This window comes from Felis catus, chromosome D1 (assembly GCF_018350175.1).
Source record: "Felis catus isolate Fca126 chromosome D1, F.catus_Fca126_mat1.0, whole genome shotgun sequence".
Classification (NCBI taxonomy): Eukaryota; Metazoa; Chordata; class Mammalia; order Carnivora; family Felidae; genus Felis; species Felis catus.
In genome coordinates this window covers 74601540-74619919 of record NC_058377.1, presented here as the reverse complement: position 1 = coordinate 74619919, position 18380 = coordinate 74601540, and the positions used below count along the sequence as shown (strand labels likewise).

The 18380-nt window shown below is 55.8% G+C and overlaps 1 protein-coding gene across 5 annotated transcripts in view; it reads left to right on the top strand.

Annotated features, from left to right (window-relative positions):
• The window catches only part of PTPN5 (protein tyrosine phosphatase non-receptor type 5), a 55892-nt gene extending 37575 nt beyond the window's left edge, over positions 1–18317 (top strand). For 2 of the 5 annotated variants that reach the window (XM_023239640.2, XM_023239641.2), the window contains 12 exons: positions 4122–4315; positions 4877–4984; positions 5232–5309; positions 5793–6034; positions 7201–7390; positions 9740–9824; positions 13529–13608; positions 13794–13931; positions 14423–14533; positions 16369–16529; positions 16621–16734; positions 17158–18317. In XM_023239640.2, coding sequence (XP_023095408.1) covers positions 4122–4315; positions 4877–4984; positions 5232–5309; positions 5793–6034; positions 7201–7390; positions 9740–9824; positions 13529–13608; positions 13794–13931; positions 14423–14533; positions 16369–16529; positions 16621–16734; positions 17158–17251 — 1595 coding nt within the window. In that variant the 3' untranslated portion in view covers positions 17252–18317. Of the gene's footprint in view, positions 1–3823; positions 3964–4121; positions 4316–4876; positions 4985–5231; positions 5310–5792; positions 6035–7200; positions 7391–9739; positions 9825–13528; positions 13609–13793; positions 13932–14422; positions 14534–16368; positions 16530–16620; positions 16735–17157 lie in introns of those variants that run through there. The other 3 variants (XM_045039048.1, XM_045039047.1, XM_045039049.1) reach the window with 3 other exon arrangements.
• The last annotated feature ends 63 nt before the right edge of the window (positions 18318–18380 follow it).

Below are 18380 nucleotides of genomic sequence, written 5' to 3'. Positions count from 1 at the left end.
TGGCAAAGTATACAGTTGGTGCTCAATAAGTGTGTGTGTTGGACTCATGGCTGAATGAACAGAGACTAAAAGAGAGATGAATTCCCAGACCTGTTTACCACCTCCCCTATTTCCACTACTTTCTATCACAGACCTCTACTCCAACCCCGAGATCAGAGGTTCTTTACGTGAAGTCTGTGGATCCTCTCCAAAATTATATGCAGAGTATTCTGTGTGATTGGAAATGTACCTTCCTGGGGCGCCTGGGTGGCTCAGTTAAGCATCCGACTCTTGATTTCAGCTCAGGTCACTTCATGGGATCGAGCCCCACTCGAGTCTAAGCCTGCTTGCAATTCTCTCTCTATGCGCCTCCCCCACTCTCGTTCTCTCTCTCTCTCTCTCTCTCTGTCTCAAAATAAACTTAAAAAACTGTATCTTCCTGAATTAAACATCCGCTTTCTGCCCAGAAAAACTTCTCAGTAAACTCTGCTCTGAAAGGTGAACGTCTCCCAGGTGCTGAGTGAATACCCATCAGTTGGATTCATCTGGCCCCCAGGACTGCCAGGTGCTCTCTGGATCTCAAAACAAAACAAAACAAAATAAAAACCAGCCTCCCTTTTTCTCTTTGAGATGTGCATAGAGGGCCCAACCAGCCTGCAATTTTTTTTTAATGCTCCCCCCCTTCCCCCGCAAGGTGCAAGGCAGTTAACCTGCCATCTTTCGTATGGAAAAGTGATGATCACGCGTCATCAGGGGGTTTGTCTTCTGAGTGCCTCTTACATGCTGGGTGGGTCACAGAGCTGTGTATATACTCTCTCACTCTCTTGTATCCCACCTTGTGCATTTAGGTGTGACAGTCAGGGCCCAGAACCTAGGAGTATTAACGAGGCCTCATGGTATCTGAACTCAGAGCAGTGATCTCTTTTTTAAAATGTCTCTTTCTCTATAAATACATACACGTATCTGTGTACATGTATGTTTGTGTATGTATGTGCATATATGTAGCTACATATCATTGCATGTATCTATTGGAAGAAATTTGTAATATGTAAACAATGAAAAAAATCACCTTGTCACCTCCCCCTTCCAAAGGACTGTTGTTAACACCTGGCTTCGGTTGGTCCCACTTACCACGTACATTTATTGAGCACTTACTGTGTGCCAGGGGTTTGCTGGGCCGCATGCTCCCCGAGCACTGTCACATGTTAACGTCTCATCTTACGGTGGGTATTTGCCACCTTCTCACACGCACGTTTATACTTGCTTAATTTTTAAGGCCAGGGTGATCATACTGTTTTGTCACCTTGCCTTTCTCCATGCCATCGAAATTTCTTTCCGTGATATTAAATATTCATTTACAGGATCTTTTGTAACAGCAGCATGATGTTTTATTGCAGGCGGGTTCCGTGCTTCCCAGACTGGGGTGCGTGTACCCCTCAGGGCAGAGCCACAGGATAAATTGTAGCACATTTTCCTGAAGGAGAAATTTGATTCGAAGCTTTGGGAGGGGAAAAAGCCCATTATTTTAATATCAAAACAAGTACAGATATACCGTAGTATAGAACACAGAGCACCCATGAATTTTAAAACAGCAAAAGCCCAACATTGCGTGTTCCTCTTATTCCACAAAGACCCATGGCCCCTCTCTGAGGATGGCAGAAACACCTGAGAAGCACCAAGTTCTAGGTCGAGCCCCTCTTTTTTGCAGAGAAGCAAACTGAGACACAGGGAGAAGAAGGGACTGCCCGAGGTCCACGGAGTGTGACTGCAGAGCCTAGCCAGGTGACCCCGTACCCCTCCCACCCTTCCGTATGTGGCATCACACTTCGACTGCATTTTCTGAGGGTGTGAAGGGAGACCTTGCCACTTGAGTCATCCAGCCTCTGCTTCTCAACAGAGGAAACTCTCGGCTTCCTGCATGATCCATCTCTTAGCAGCGGCTTTTCCTTTTTCACCTTGCTGGTCAGGATCTGAGCTGTCTGCCCATGTAGGTGGCCTCCAGGGGCAAAAGTAGATAACCTTCAAAAGTGACTCCACCAGCACTTTGATCTTCCACGAAATGCACTGGATGAGAGGCACGTATCCACTGGTCTGTTTCACCCATGAGACTGGGAGTCTGGCGACGGCAGGGGTTATGTGCTAACATTGTTACCATCATCTGACATTTATTGAACGCTGGCTGGACGCCAGGTGCCATGCGGAGTGTTTCATTTATAGTATTGACTCTCTTCATCATAGCTTTCCAAAGAAATACGTGGTTATCCCCATTTATCTGGTAAGAAAACTGAGTGGAAACTTAGCACTTGCCTACCATCATTCGCTCATTTGGTAAATATTTATTACAGACTTACATGCCAGGGCTTTGCTAGATGCTGTGGGCAGTCGTGATGAACAAACCGACACCACTCCCACCCTCATGGAACTTACAGACAAGTGGGAGAGAGGATATTCAACAAATAATTTTACAAACCAAGGCCAGTGCCGTGTAGCCCGGAGCCCGTCTATATGCCTCAGTTTGAACCCACCTCAGCCACTTATTAGCTAAGTGACCTGGGGAGAGTCTTGGACCCTCTCTGGACCTCCTCTTCCTCGTCTATAAAATGAGGACAGCTGGCATACTGACTTCATACGAGTGCTGTGCAGAGTGAACGAATCCACATGTCTAAAGCACCCACAGCGGGGCCTGGCACATTCCACATGTGTCCTTGCTGGTGGTGGTTATGGAGAGGCACGTGGTGCTAGGTAAATGTGACAGAGGAGGACCTACTGTGGGTGACATCTGATTGAGTTCTATAAGGTGAATAGGAGTTAACTTGGCAGCGTGTGGGGAGTGGGCAGGGGAGGGAAGCAGGATGCTGGAGGGATGTTCCGGGCAGAGGGAATAGCTTTGGCAAAGCACAGGGGGAGGCGTGGGGAGCGGGGCAGGTAGGTGAGCTCACCTGAGGCACTGCAAGGAGTGTGGCTGGAACACATACGTGGGGGGCCGTACCAGGTCAGCATCTAGGAGGAGGGGCCTGTGATAGACACAAATACAGCCGCCACCAGGACCTGGGCCCTTGGCACCACACCGTCGATCCGGGCCATGGAAGACGCTCAGGACGCGTCCAGTGAGCGAGCAAGCACACGGCCAGAAAAACCGTTGGCCTCATGTGATCTTGGCTGTGGGTGTTCTATTCATCACCCGACTAGAAAAGGGGTCCATCGTCCTATTGACGCAGGGCTGTATGGACAGCCCCATCCCCACCTCCAAGCTGTCACACACCCACTTTGCTAGTCCCTCTCTTCTTGGCAGTAGATTAAACCAGGTGGGTTCAAAGGAGGGCGTCCAACATCTGGGACTCCCTAACGTGGGTGCTGACAGAATCCCAAACTTCAGCCGGCGCCTCAGACGTAAGCCAGTGGTGATCACACGTTCATAGTAGCGGAGCCCTGTGTCGAAATTATCTGAGAGGAAACACCAGGGCTCCCTAAAGCAGGAGGAAATCCAAGGGTTGAGCTGAACCTCCGTCTCCCGGGTGTGGAAACAAAGCCCAGAGAGGGGGTGACTCTCCAAGGGTCACACAGCCAGGCACAGACCCAGGACTAGACCTTTGATACCAATTCTGCTACACCAAGATTTTCCTCCACACCCCACGGTGTGGCCTTGAGGTGGCGAAGGGCCGCGTGGCTGTGATCTTGCCCGGGGTCCAGCCTCCAGCCTCAGCCAGGGGGCACAGACCACAAAAGACACGAATCCGGAGGGCGGGCGTGGGAGGGCTGTTCAGGGTCACGGCCTGGTTACGCCGTGTCTTTTTTTTCCTCTCTCTCTCTTTTAATTGAGTGTGAGGTGGTTGTTTTTTGTTTCCTTAAGAAATGGAAAAGAACGGAGCTGCGTAAACACGGCGATGCTAACTCCCTGAAAAACCTCCTGCCATTTTAACTCTGTTACTGGAGAAATAAAAGAGAAATAATTTGTCCACCCACACTTAGCTCTTTCTGACGAAGGTAGGTGAATATTGCTTTGCTAATCGAGGGTGACGGCTGGAAGTGGAGCCACGCTGACTGATCCCAGATTGAGCGGAAGCCACAGCAACCCCAGAAGGAGCGGCCCGCCGTGGGTCGGCAGGACCCGAGTCACCGGGCGCGTGTCCCGCCTTCCACAGGTCACCCCCAGCCGGTAGTGATGGAGGCGCTGGACCAGGCCGAAGGGCTCGCGGACTCTCCGAGAGAAATGCCACCGCCCCCACCGCCTTCACAGCCCTCAGAGCCAGCTCAGAAGCCACCACCTCGAGGCGTCGGGAGCCACTCCCTCCCTGTCAGGAACAGCCTGTGCCTGTTGGCCGCCTCCCAGTTCCTGGTAAGGATATCACAGGCCTTACAAGGGCCTGACTGAGGGCAGGTGGAGGGACGGCCCCCCGCGTCCTCCCCAGGATGGCCACCTGGGGATCGTGGGAGGTGAGGGGCCTTCTCGGTGTCCCGCAGTGACTCCAAGCCCTCGGGCTGGTGTGTACAGGAGGCTGGAGGTCTCAGCTACAGCCTCAGCAGCTAAGACCCTCACAGCCTGCCTTCCCTAACCCGAGAAGCAGGACTTGAGGCCTCCCCAGCAGCTAGGCCTGCAGGGGTCTCTCTGAGAATTTCCCGTCTATGGAGATACATCTCTGGGAAACTTTTCTTTTTACGTGGGTACCTGGTGGGGGTCCCTTCTGGGAAGGGTTTTATCTTGGCTCCCTCCAGTCAGCTTTTCTCCAGGGAGAGTCCTGAGGCCTGCTCTGCGCACACAGTACCTGGGCTCTTCCCTGAGCTCTGCAGTCTGGACCTTGGGGGGGCCAGGTTGAGGCTGCAGGTGAGCTCTGCAGGGGGACTATGGGGGCCGGGAGCCCAGGGTCCAAACTCAGTCCGCTCCCCCTGGCTGCCCCAGCTTGCCTGCGGGGTGCTCTGGCTCAGCGGCTATGGCCCCATCTGGTCACAGAATGCCACAGACCTCATCTCCTCCTTGCTCACACTCCCGGAACAGCTGGGACCCATGGTGAGTAAGCTCCAGGGAGCTCCAAGGTAGGAGGGAGCGACTGGGGACCTCCAGCCCCACCAACCCCTGGATGGGGCTTCTCCGAGTTCAGAAGATACTTCCATGCCCCTGAAACCCATCTCCCTGCTCCCCACCCAGACCTGGTCAGCAGCTTTCAGAGCCTCAGTTCTGTGGCTGCCGGAATGAATGAGAACTTGGCCCCCCGCCACCACCACCCTGTGGTGACTGTCTGTCTCATGTTCCCCAGGCCTGGCTGGGCATTGGGACCTGGGAAGTCCCCAATCTGCTGCTGGTTACTCTGTCTGTGATCCTCATTACCACCCTGGTAAGGTACCTCCTGGCCTGACCTCCGTGCACCCCTCCTCTGACCCTGAGGCCCAGTCCCCACCAGCTCCCACTTGATTTCCGAGCTAGATGTTTCAGGTCGGGGCAAGGACAGGGTATCTGTGCCCTTCCACTGGTGAGCCCAGCCTGGGTTGAGGGACACCTTCTTCTTGAAGATGGGTTTGCGATGTTCTAAGCTGAGGGAAGGACTAAAGCCAGAGAAGACTGGTGTAGGAGCCCCACACCCCACCGAGAAGACCTCAGTCCACAAGAGACTGAGGGTTGGGGGAGGGTGGGGGCAGGGAGTCGGGTGGGGACTGGAAACTCCCATCTAGGTGAAGGGTGGTGCTATGCAGACGGCTCCCAGGAGAGCAGGGCTGCTCTAGACTCATTGAGGGCAGGGGACTCCATCTCACGGACACCCCGTCACTCAGGGGCCAGCTGACACGGCCCCAGGTCCACGATGCTGTGTCTTCCCAACTAGGTGTGGCACCTCCTGAGGGCTCCCCCAGAGCCACCCGCCCCACCGCGCCCTGAGGATAGACGCCAGTCCGTGAGCCGCCAGCCTTCCTTCACCTACTCCGAGTGGATGGAAGAGAAGGTCGAGGATGACTTCCTAGACCTGGACCCTGTCCCTGAGACTCCTGTGTTTGACTTCGTGATGGACATCAAGCCAGAGGCCGACCCGGCCTCACTCACCGTCAAGTCCATGGGTCTACAGGAAAGGTGGGAGGGGTGGAGAAGGGGTGGGCTCTATGGGCTTTTGAGCTCTCAGCTCCCCATCAGAAGGGCAGATGCCTGACTCTGACTCCCAGGGCCCAGGATAGAGCTGGCCTCTTAGTTTAGCCAGTGTAGACACATGCTCGTCAGGTCTGATTCCTATAGATCAGAGTGCCCCAAGGTAAATGCTGAGAAGTGCCGTTAGTGCACACGAGCGCACAGGCACATACAGGTGTATGTGTGTGCATGCTCACACATACGCTGCCGTGCTCAAGTAAGTTCGGGTAGGTTCCCTTATTACAGGACTTGTCAGGGCCTGTAACACGCTTGCGTTCATTGTAAATCAGCAAGCGGGTAGCGTGTGGCATTCCTGCTTTTATAGAATGTCCCGGAGTATTCCCCAGAACATACTTTGGGAGGTGTCAGCACCTTTTCAGAGCCTCATTAGGTAAGCTGGATCACACCAGGTTTGAGTTCTCCACATGATATCTTGGAAGAAGCCCTGGACGAGGAGTTAGAAAACCTAGCTTTTAGTTTCAGCTCTGCGATTCCCTTACTGTGTGAGCTTGGGCAGTTCTTGTCCCCTCTCTGGGACTTGCTTTCCCTTTCTATGTGGTCAGCACCCTTCAACTGTTCTGTTGACGCTTTAGACACTGAATGGGGTAGAGCCTGTCCAGTGCAGACAGTTTTGCTGCTGCTATGCAGCCCTGGGACTCCGTCTTCCCCTGACAGCCAAGGGGCCTGGCCTCTCCTGGATGAGATTTCCATGACTCATGGCCAGCGTCAGCCAGGACTGGCGGGACCGAGGCCATGATGCGGAGGGTAGAGCGTCGCTTCCCTGCTCTAGGCAGGTGCCCTCTCTCATGAGCTTCCTGGGGCCATAGGGCTGGGCACTGCCTCTGGGCAGCGACAGAAGAGAGTCCGGGGACGGCTGTGTTGAGGCCGCCTTGGATGGAACCTCTGGAACCGGGGCCCCAAGCCCCCCACCTCCGTTAGCATCTCCATTGCAGGAGGCAGGAGACGGGGAATCAGGCCTAAGCCCCGGAGCTGAGACTCATGCTGCTCCCGTCAGGGGCGCTGTCGCCCTCCCACTCCTCCCGCTGCCACCCTTGATCTCTCCCTCCCCACCTCTCCGCCCCTGAGACTCACTCCCCCTTTCCCGGTCCATCCAGGAGGGGCTCCAATGTCTCCCTGACCCTGGACATGTGCACACCAGGCTGCAATGAGGAGGGCTTCGGCTATCTCATGTCCCCACGTGAGGAGTCAGCCCGCGAGTACCTGCTCAGCGCCTCCCGTGTCCTGCAGGCCAAGGAGCTTCACGAGAAGGCCCTGGACCCCTTCCTGCTGCAGGCAGAATTCTTTGTGAGTCCTCCCGTGCCAGTCACGCCACTCTGGGTAGACCTTTCTGCTCACACCGATCACGCACCTAGCAAGGCAGTGGTGGGGGTGCCCAGAACCCAGCGTCTGATGGATTTGTTATTTCCTTATCAGCTCTCCCACCATCTTGGGTGAGCTGCTTCCCCTCTGAGCCTCCGTTTCCTCACCTGGAAAATGGGGGTAGAAATCATAGGAATGTTGCAAGGGATGAAAGACATGGCTAATGTGTGCAGAGGGCTCCGCTGGGTGACTGGTGCTCGGTGGCGTCCCCAAGTCCTCACTGCCCACTGCGGTGCTTTGAAAGTCAAAGAATGCCTTCCTTCTGACTTCCTGTTTTCCCTCCCTTCGCCCGGCTGACATCACTAAGCGTCGTTCATCCTCTGACATCCCTCCAGTCACCCCGTCCCCCTCTAGACCCTTTGCAGCAGCCTGGTCCAGCTGCCTCTTGTGGGATTTTGAGGGGCCCGATAAATGACATTTACCTGCTTTACCTGCCTGAGCCCCCAACCAGTCATCAGCTAAGACGTAATGACAGTGTCTCCTTTATTTTCGTTGATGAAGGCAAAGTGTGAAATGAGGCTTAGGTGCGTCGTAATAGTGAGCTTTCTAATACTGACCCCCAGAATTTGCAGATTTTCGACCCACCCCAGCTGGTGCACCCCACACCCCATGGGGGCCATCCCTATGTTTGTTTCTCTGCAGGAGGGTCCCCAAAGGAGGAGGAAGGAAGGGCTTGGGTCCAAAGCTGATTCCTCACTCAAACCTACCCATCCGGTAACTCACCAGTATGGGCAGGAATGGGAAAGAGGCCTTGAGTATTCGGGGAAAGGCCAGAGGGATGGGGAAGCCATGAACCTCCCTCAGCTCCCCTAACCCAGGCCACCTTGTCTCCTACCTGGACTGGATGGCCGTTTCCTCTGTGAAAACCGCAGTCACTCTCCGACCCACTGCTCCACATTCTCCAGGGCTGGGCATCGCCTGTCTTAGCCGAGTTGGGCTAGCCCAGCCTCTTTGTTCAGCCCTATGCCCCCCACCCCTAGAGCGACTGTCCACTTCAAACTGGACCACCACCTCCCCCTACCCCCGGGCTTCTCCTCCCATGCCTGTACTCACATCATTGCCCCACTGGGTGCTTCCAGAAAGCCTTCCTTAACCACCGGAGCCTCAGTTCTGCTCTGTGTCCCCCATCATCACCTCCCCTTGAAGAAGGGGTTTGAATCCTCTCTGGTGTTTCCTGTTCGGTAGATTGTTGTTGACTTTGCCCAGAGAGAAAAGAACATGGCCTGCATGGGCACTTTTGGACACGTTGGTTTTGGTTTGGGTTGTTTTTTTGTTTTTTTCGATTCTCACAGTAACCCAAGAAAGTGAATCTTTCTCAATACTTAAAGCCCATACTTACTATGTCCAAAAACTGTGGACACTGTGAAACTACGTGTAGTCAGGCGCTGAGCAGCGGGGTCAGATGGAAGGGGCGGGTGGTGAAGAAGCCCGAGGCACTGGGGAGTCATCCCAGAGAACAGTGGGGAGGGGCCAAGAGGTGAATTTATAGCCTAGGAACTGTTTGGACAGGTGGAGAGGGGTGGGATCAGGGCTCCCGACTAGCAGAGTCAGAAGGCACGCTGGGAGCTCAGACCTGGAGCGGGATGGAGAGGGACGTATTTGCAGCACAGAAGAGACCTGCCTGTAACTAGAGAGTGGGTCACTGAGAACAACCCGCGGTAAACAAAGACCGGATGCAAGGCGACCTCACATGCCAGGTGGAGAAGTGTGAACTTGGGGCTCTCGACACAGAGCATGATTGGGAGGTGCAAACATATCCTTGGGAGCTCAGAAGGAGGCTCTTTTCCCCGGGGAGAATCGGGGAAGGCTTCTTGGAGGAGATGGCATTTAAGGTGGACAGGACAGAGGATGGGGTGGATGTTGACCACAAAGAGTGAGGCACTGCCTGAGCTCCTGCGGTAGGGACGCCCTGGGTGGGAACCCGGATCCGTGAAGCCATTCAGGTTGGCTGCAGCGCAGGGAGTGTGATTGGTCAGGTCCCTGGTTCTCTCCTTGTTCTTTGTTCAGCAGCCATTAATTGAGTGTCTACTATGTGCCAGGTTGGCCCTTGATCGACTATAATAATAACATTTATTATTTACTCACTACGTGCCAGGTGCTATTCTAAATGCTTTTTATGTGCAGTGACTCATTTAATACTAAATGTTTACTGAATGAAGGCATGCACTCAAGCAAGCGTCTGGACTAGAAGTTAGGGGCACACCGGTGCCTGGATTCCAACGTCTGTGAGAGCCAGCCCACAGCTGCTAACTCCCCCGTGTCCTCATCTTGCAGGAAATCCCCATGAACTTTGTGGATCCGAAGGAGTATGACATCCCTGGGCTGGTGCGGAAGAACCGGTACAAAACCATCCTTCCCAGTGAGTACTCGCTGCCCCAGAAGGTGAGGGCAGGCTCACCCTCACCTGGGTGCCCCTTGCCCTGAGCTAGGCCTTCAGGGTCACGAGTAGGAGGGAAGGAGGGTTCGGGGGTACCGAGTGCCGGGAAAGTCTCCCTGCTCAGGGCAGAGGTTAGTTCTTTCCTTCACCCTTGCCCTGGCTGTGCCTGGCTCTGGAAACCCAGAGAGAAAGAGTGAAGGTCGTAAGAGCTCCTAGACGGTGCGTGGTGACTGGAGAGTATTTTCACTCTCTTTTATCTCTTCAGAGTGGGCAGATTTTGAAGGGAGGAAATGAAGGCTCCGAGAGGTTGATGGGCTCATCCACAGTCACGCAGCCAGGAAGTTTCAAACTGGGCCTCCTTGACCCCGGAACTGGGCTCTTTGGTCTACCTTGAGTTGACTTTGTTCTGGTTGTGAGTCCTCTCACAGGAAGGGACGCCCCACAAGGGAATGAGCTGCCTGTCAGAGGGTGAGCTCCACGTCACTCAGGGTGTGCAAATGAAGCTGCATGGTCAGTCCCCTGGCAGGTCTGAGAGGGACAGTTAGACCAGGTGACCGAATGTTCCTCTTTCAGCCTGGGGTGTCATTTTCGGATAACTTTCATCAAGCCCCTGTCTGCCTGTCACCCCTGCCAAGTTCAGGCCCCAGGCCCCAAGGCTGGCTTAGGGGGTGACGTGTTGGAAGTGAGTCCCCACCAACCTACTCTGCTCGGTTGGTGGAGTAACGAGGCTTTAAAAAAGCAGTTTTCCCATCAGCATCTCCAACAACATGTAAGATGTCATGACTTATTTTTAACTTTTAAAATATCGACTTGTGGTTGCTATGGTTACACAGTCTCTAGGTAGTTCCGGTTAAACAAAGCACCATTTAAGGCCAGGATGCATTATTCAGGGCTGTTCACCTCGTCCCTCATCTTGCCACCCTCCAACCAGGCAGCCCCGCGTGAAGGGAGGGCCTCGGGTACCCCAGAACCGGGGGCTTTGCTGGCCGCTCGGAATGACCCCTGGGGGAGGCTGGGAGCCCGGCCATCGCTCCAGCGGTCCCCACTGGATTGCTGAGAGGCCCTGGGCCACTTCCACCATGCTCTGAGCCTGCAGGCCCTGGAGCTCAACAGAGAATCCTCTTGTGGCCAGCAAGAATTGACCCTGTGCCTCAGAGCCCGGGATCCGCGCGGGGGTGTGTGTGACAGAGGACACGTCAGGCTTGGCAGAGGCCCACCAGATCCAGGACACCCCGAGGCTTGTTCTCTCATTCGTTTGGCCCACATTTGCTGAGCCCCTGCCCCAGGGGATGAGAATTCAGGCATGAATGAGACACAGGGAGTTCACAGTCTAATGGAAGAAACAGATCCGTGGACAGTTACTAGGGCAAAGGGACCGGTAACCCAGCTGGCAGCACTGAGGACAAGATACAGGGGAGCGCTTTCTGTCCGTTTGCCACTGTGTCCCAAGTACCAAAATAGTGCCTGACACATAGCAGACATTCTGCTCCTGTTTGAATGAGGGAGGGAGGAAGGGAGGGGTGGGAAGGATAGAAGGAAGGGAGGGAGGAAGGGAGGAAGAGAGGGAGGGAGGAAGGAAGGAAGGAAATCTTGTATCAGCTCTCCCTCGCCATCCTCACTGCCAAATGACTTTTTGGGGTTCAGGGCTTGTATGTTGCCCAATTCCAGGGGTGCCATTTACATGGACTGCACTGACATAATGCCCCTGGAGTTGGGCTGGGCAATAATCTCCCGGCTGGTCTCCCCTCCTGTCCGTCATCTACCATTGTCCCCGAAATGGTGCAAAGCAGACATCCAGTCATGTCATTCTTCTCCTTTACCCTGTCATTGCCACCTTTATAATCCTCCGGTTCAGGTCCAGCCTTATAAGCATGGTTTATAAGACCCTTTGTCATTTGGTTCCTCACCACCTCATGTCACCACCCCCCGCCTGGCCCCGTGCACTGGCATCAGACAGAATGGTGTTCCCTACCCCTGCTCCTACAGGGCCTTCAGACCCAGCCTGGGTGCTTTCAGACCACACGCTGCTTGTCTGCCTGCCTGGCACTTGGGGGCAGGGACCGTGTCCTGTTTGTCGGGGAGTCCCTACCCTCCAGCACAGTGCCAGGCGCGGAGGCAGTATTCAGTGGGGTCAGTAGAACCATTCCCGTTCCCACAGTGGTTCTTTAACGCCAGAGGCCCTGGTGGCTGGTCAAAGAGGGGTGTGCCCACTTCTAGCACCTAATCTGGGCAGGCAGGGAGGTGGCCCCTCAGCACTCCCTGCTCCTCTCTTCTGCTGGCCACCCAGAGTCTCCTTCATGGACCCTCCCTCCTCCACTCCTAACCTCTCTGTGCCCCTGTCCACAAGGGGGCCCCACCCCCAGATCACCTGCCAGGACTTCATGGGAGGGAGAAGAACTCGCCTCCCCATAAAAGGTCCGGAGAACGGAGGCTTGTGAGGGTCACCTCCTGTTTCTCCTACCAGGTCTGGGATCCTCTCGACCTGTTAACCTACAGGGAAACTTGTAATAATGGCAGCGATCACAGCTACGTGCTGTGCGATACAGTGCGTGCTGGGCTAAGTTACTGGCCTGAGGACACCTAGATACCATTCACTCCTTTTATTTTTACAAGACCAGCGGGGCCATGACGGAAGGGATGTCTCCGGTTCACAGACGCAGCACAGGGGAACTAAGGCAATCGTGCCCGTTGGCACTCGTAGCAAGTCACAGAGCCAGGACCTGGACCCCGCCCTCTGGCTCCCCTGTGCTGCCTCGGAGAGCCCCAGACTGTATGCCGGATGTGCCTGTAGTTCAGCCTGTAGCTTCTCGGGAGAGAAACCGAAGCCCGGAGAAGGGCTAAGACAGTGAGCTGGTGACAGAGCCAGACCAGAGGCCAGGGCCCCGGGCCCCCAGCCAACTCCCTGCCCACCTCACATGGCCTCCCCGTCCCAGTCCCAGCCTCTGCTGGCTGACAGAATAGTCAGTTCAGGGAGGCTGTAGCTGGAACAAAACAGATTCTACTCCAAGAAGAGGAGCAGGAGGTTGTGAGAATCTGTGGCTGTGGGATTTGACACGGGAATAGACTGGGAGAAAAAGGAAAAAGCCCTCCGTGCACACGTGCACCTGCTGCTAAGACCTTACCATTTCATCCATCCCTGGGCTCTCCCTTGGCTCTCTACCCCCAGATCTTAATAGCTCTTTATAAAGCACTTGACGGTTTACCTCGCACTTTCACAGCTGTTTTCTCGTTTAGCTTCCCAGTAACGCTGGGAAGTGGGCGTGTCTACCCCCCGTATTACAGATAGGAAAGTCGAGGCTTAGGAAGGACGTGTGCTTTTCAAGTGTGCACAGCACATCAGTGACCGTGCGTACCCAAACTCTGCCACCCCTGCCGACCAGGATGTACACTGTAGGTAATTCCTTTTCTGGACTTAGCTCACTCCTCTCCAGAACATGATGCACAGTGAGCCCCGGGCAGCTTAAGGGACACAGGCAGGGGGCAGGCAATGATGCTATGGAGGTAGAGACCCAGGGTCACGGAGACGGGCCTGTGTTTTGCTAGTGGGTAGGCGAAGGAGGAACTTCAGGAGTCCCAGGAAAAATGTGGGTGCCCGGAAGTGGGCCAGATAAGGTGAGCCCTGCACTAGAGGGGTGCTGCTTCTGTCAAATATCAGCCTCACCTGTCTCCACCCCCCCACACCCCAGACCCCCACAGCAGAGTATGTCTGACCTCGCCAGACCCCGATGACCCTCTGAGTTCCTACATCAACGCCAACTACATCCGGGTACGTAGCCCCATCCCAGCGACCTCTCCCTGAAAGGGAGGCCCAAGCCAACAGGATCTGACCTCCAGGCTTGCCCTTAAGCCAGCATGGCTCCTGCCAGCCCCCCCGGGAAGGGCCTGAGTGTGGGGACTGGGCCCAGGGAGCGCTGCGTCCGACCCTGATAGCCTGGACTTGGCTGGCCACAGGGCTACGGTGGGGAGGAGAAGGTGTACATTGCCACGCAGGGACCCATCGTCAGCACGGTCAGCGACTTCTGGCGCATGGTGTGGCAGGAGCAGACACCCATCATCGTCATGATCACCAACATCGAGGAGATGAATGAGGTAGGCACCCCATGCCGCTGCCAGGCGTCTGCTGCTCTGTGCCCTCGGCTAAGCATCTTGTTTCCGTATGAATCCTTACAACAGTCTCGTGAGGGTGGTAGTGTTCACGCCACTGCCAAGGGGAGGAAATGGGAAGCTGAGCGAGGTTAAGTCCAGGCCCTGCCCTCTCCACCTGCCCGGCTTATGCTCTGATCGGGTCCTGCCTCCCTGCCCGCTGGGGCCCACTCCGGCTACTTCTTTACCCATAGTAGCTCATTTAATCGAATCCCCACTAGAGTGCTTCAGAGTAGGCATCACTTCCGGTTTCCAGATGAGGAAACTGAGGCTCAAAAAAGGGAAGTAGCATACAGGTTATGAAGCTGAGGTTTGAACTGCCGTCTAACTGCGAACCTGTTGTCCTTTTATGTCTTGCCCTGCTGGCCCTGGTGGGGCACTGGGGAAACCGGGTGGGGAACTGGGAGTGTATTGCAGCCTGGTCTGGGCCCCTGCAGAAGTGCACTGAGTATTGGCCGGAGGAGCAGGTGATGTACGACGGAGTGGAGATCACTGTGCAGAAAGTCATTCATACCGAGGATTACCGGCTGCGACTCATCTCCCTCAGGGTGAGGCCAGGGACTGGGCTGGGCCGGACTGGGCCGGACTGGGAGGATGGGGGACAGGACCATGACCGGGGGCCTCCACAGATAACAGGGTCTGTAGCTGAAATCCGGGCCTCTGTCACTCTCAGGATGTACTGATAAACAGGGATGAGGGAGGGGTGAATGGACTTGGGGGCCAGAGGCAGGACCAGATATCAGTTGTATTTTATGCTCTTGGGCTCTCTCTCTGTCTACACTGTCATTCATGATGCCTTCCAACTCTGCTTCAGATACACTCAAGTCCAGAACTGCCTGGGTAAGAGATCTCCAAACAACCTCCAGTCCTTAGAATTGAAGGTCCGTTAGAACTTTGAGATCCTGTAGTATTCAATCTGTCCACCAGAGGGCAGACACTTCTTGCTGCGTTTGGGTTGCACAGGAAAGTCATGGTTACACAAAAAGGGAGAAAAAAAAAAAAAAGGAAGACATACAAAATAAGAGCAATACAAAACAGCCCAAAAGAGTGGGGGGGAGGTATCCTCCCACCCTGAAGTGGTGCTTCTTCTAGGCTCAGCATAAGAGAGGAGATTGTTCCTTAGGAATCCTCTGGATTGGGTAGAGCCCAATGTAATAACCCCAAAGGCTGGGAGAGGTGAGCCAAGTACCAGGAAGCTTTCTGCTTCCCCAGAAAGAGAGGCTGAGGTGAGGTGAGGGCTGCCTCATTGTCACACTGCCGTGGGGAGTATTTACTTTTGTCCATGAGTCCATGAGTCTCTGCAAGAAGCCTCCCTACACCTCGTTCTGGGTGGGTACTGGGAACACAGACTGTCCAAAGCCTGGACTCTCTCCTAAAGGAGCACCCCTAATGGTAAGTACCAGGCTAGAGACTGGCAAAAACATAGAAGAAGGCCACTCCATTAGCCAGGGTGTTCAGGGAGGGCTTCCTGGAAGTGGTGGTGCTGAATGGAGTTGGCAGGATGAGTAGGAGTTGACTAGGGGCAAACAAGGGAGAAAACATTCCAGGCAGAGAAAAAAGTTAAAAAGAAAGGCACAGAAGTTGGAATAGCTCCGTGTGTGTGTGTGTGTGTGTGTGTGTGTGTGTGTGCACGCGTGCGCGCACAGCAGAGGTTTTATGTACAAACCATCTGGAGTGCAGAAGCACTCCAGATTGAGTACTACCCGTGTTCAGGGGTAGGAGACGGGCCTGGAGGGCTAGGTCCTATACGGTGTGTCTCATTTGCCAGACTGAAGAGTAAGGAGAGTGGGTTTTATTCGGAGAGCAACAAGGGCCGTTGGAGAGTTCTGAGCAGGAGAGCAGCGTGTCCAGATCTGTGCTGCACACGGACCACGTTTGGCCACTGTGGGGATAGAGCAGTCAGGGAGGAGGGAGAGACGGTGGAGACACGATAAAGGGCGAAGCGGAGGTGGAGCTGGTGGAGAGGCAAGAACACTGACAAGACTTGGGGGTGGTGGCAGGCGAAGCGTAGTGACGTGAGCGGGAGAGCCCCCAGGCTCCGGGTCATGAGACTGAGGGGTGACCCGGCTGTTTAAGATAAGGGAGCAGAGGACAGGAGCGGATTGGAGAGGGCCTCTCTGCCTCTCTTGGAGGACCCTGGAGTTGTTGGGGCAGAACGGACCAGGGAAGACCAGTTGTCACTGAGCAGCTTCCACTACCAAGCTGGCTGTGGGTCTCTGATGCCACTGAGCAGTACGAGCAGTGCGGTGTAGGTGGCAGAGGCCGTGGGTCCCACGCCGGGGTCTCCCCACTGTGTTCTTGCTGCTCCCTCCCCAACTTTGGGCTGCATTGGGGACTCTAAGAGTTCACATGTATCTGGGGTGGGTCTCTGTCTCCTGGACAGAGCGGGACCGAAGAGCGAGGCCTGAAGCATTACTGGTTCACGTCCTGGCCCGACCAGAAGACCCCAGACCGGGCCCCCCCACTCCTGCACCTGGTGCGGGAGGTGGAGGAGGCCGCCCGGCAGGAGGGGCCCCGCTGCGCCCCCATCGTCGTCCACTGCAGGTGGGTCCTCCCAGCCACCCACCGGGGCAGCACAGCCTCCCTGCTCCCCACGCCGATCCGTTCCTTACCCCAGCGTCCCCTCTGCCCTCAGTGCAGGGATTGGGAGGACGGGCTGCTTCATCGCCACCAGCATCTGCTGCCAGCAGCTGCGGCAGGAGGGAGTGGTGGACATCCTTAAGACCACGTGCCAGCTCCGTCAGGACAGGTCGGCCCGTGCACGGGGCGGGGGGGGGGGGGCGCATGAGGAGAGACTGAGGCACGCGTGGGGTGTGGGGCAGGAGGACCCACGGCACATGGACGTGCTGGCGGATGGGGAGTGGAGGACACAGATGGGGAGAGGAGCTGGATCCAGACAGCTGCTGGCTGGATGAGGAGGGGAAAGGAACCCAGCTGGGGAGGGGGGAGGGGGGAGGGGTGGTGGGGCACATCCTCTCTGTCCCTGCTGTGTGCGCCAGAGCTGGGCGGGACAGGAAGGAGCAGAGGGACGTGGCTGGCAAGGGTTGACCCCTCCGCGCTACACAAAGACCAGGCCCCTCGCGAATGATGGGCAGTCGTGGGTTTGGGGGCACCCTCCCGCAGCCCGTCGTCTCTCAACCATCCCGTCTCCGCTGTGCATCTCTGCCCGCAGGGGCGGCATGATCCAGACATGTGAGCAATACCAGTTTGTACACCATGTCATGAGCCTCTACGAGAAGCAGCTGTCACGCCAGTCCCCAGAGTGACTGCGCTCCTGCCCCGAGGTCCTCTGGGCACCGCCCAACCTGAGTCTGGGCCCTCCCCCCCGGTTACATGCGGGGCCCTGCCTCGGGTCCCCGCCTGCCCCCCGTCCCTGCCCCTCCTGCTTCCTTCTCTCTAGTCTGTTCCTTCCTCCTCCCTCCTCCGGCAGCCTTGGCCTGGCCCCTGCTCCCCGACATAGCTCTTCCTACTGTACATACTGGGGACTGGGGCAGGGTGGGAGAGGGATGTGCCAGGCCAGGCCTGGGGCCCCGGGGCCTGACCCATGCCATGCAGACCTGGGGCCTCAGTTTTTAATGATAGTTCCATTGCTACTTGATCCAAAACGTTTCTGTGCCGCAAGCGTCCCGCTGTAGCGTGTCTGTCTGTCCGTCCATCTCTGCTGTCTGTACCGGACACTGTGTCTCCTCGGCCCGGGGAAAGGGGTGATGAGCTCCAGCCCCACAGTAGCCCAGGCAGAGGCGCCTGCCCTGGGCCCCCACCCCCACTTCCCACCTGGCAGATTGCATTTTGCCCCAGTTACTGAGCTCGGGATGGGGAGCGCCTGAGGAATGGGCCGAGAGATCTCAGCTGGGTGAGAGGTCTCTGGGTTGGGGTGGGGGGAGTATCACAGCCAGGATGACCTCTTGGTGTCAGATGCCTTCAGGAGGCAGTGACCAGCCTGTGAGGCATTGAGGAAGCAGGGGACAGAGGGGGGCTGTGAACCCAGAGGACCTGAGCCCTGGTGGGGGGTAGGAGAAGGGGGAGCTCTGAGGGTGGGGTGGGTCTGGGCCCCAGATCCGTGTGGAACACTTTTCTGTGTCACCGTGGGAAAGCCTTCCCAGAAGTCTCGCTGCGTGTAGCTCTGCGTGTGTTCCTGTGTCCATGCGTGTGTTGAGAGCCCGTCAGTCGGGCGTGCATGACTCTTGGCAACATGTGTTATCTTGGAGCCACGTGTTTTTATTGCTGACTTTAAATATTTATTCCACGGCAGACAGAGACATTTGGTGTCTTTTTATAATTTGCTCGTGGTCATTGAATAGAGCAATAAACGGAGCATTTTGAGCAAAACTAGCCTCCTGCGTCCGTGTAATTGCCTCTCCCCTCCCTGCCTCCCTGTAATCCGGTCTTTGTGCA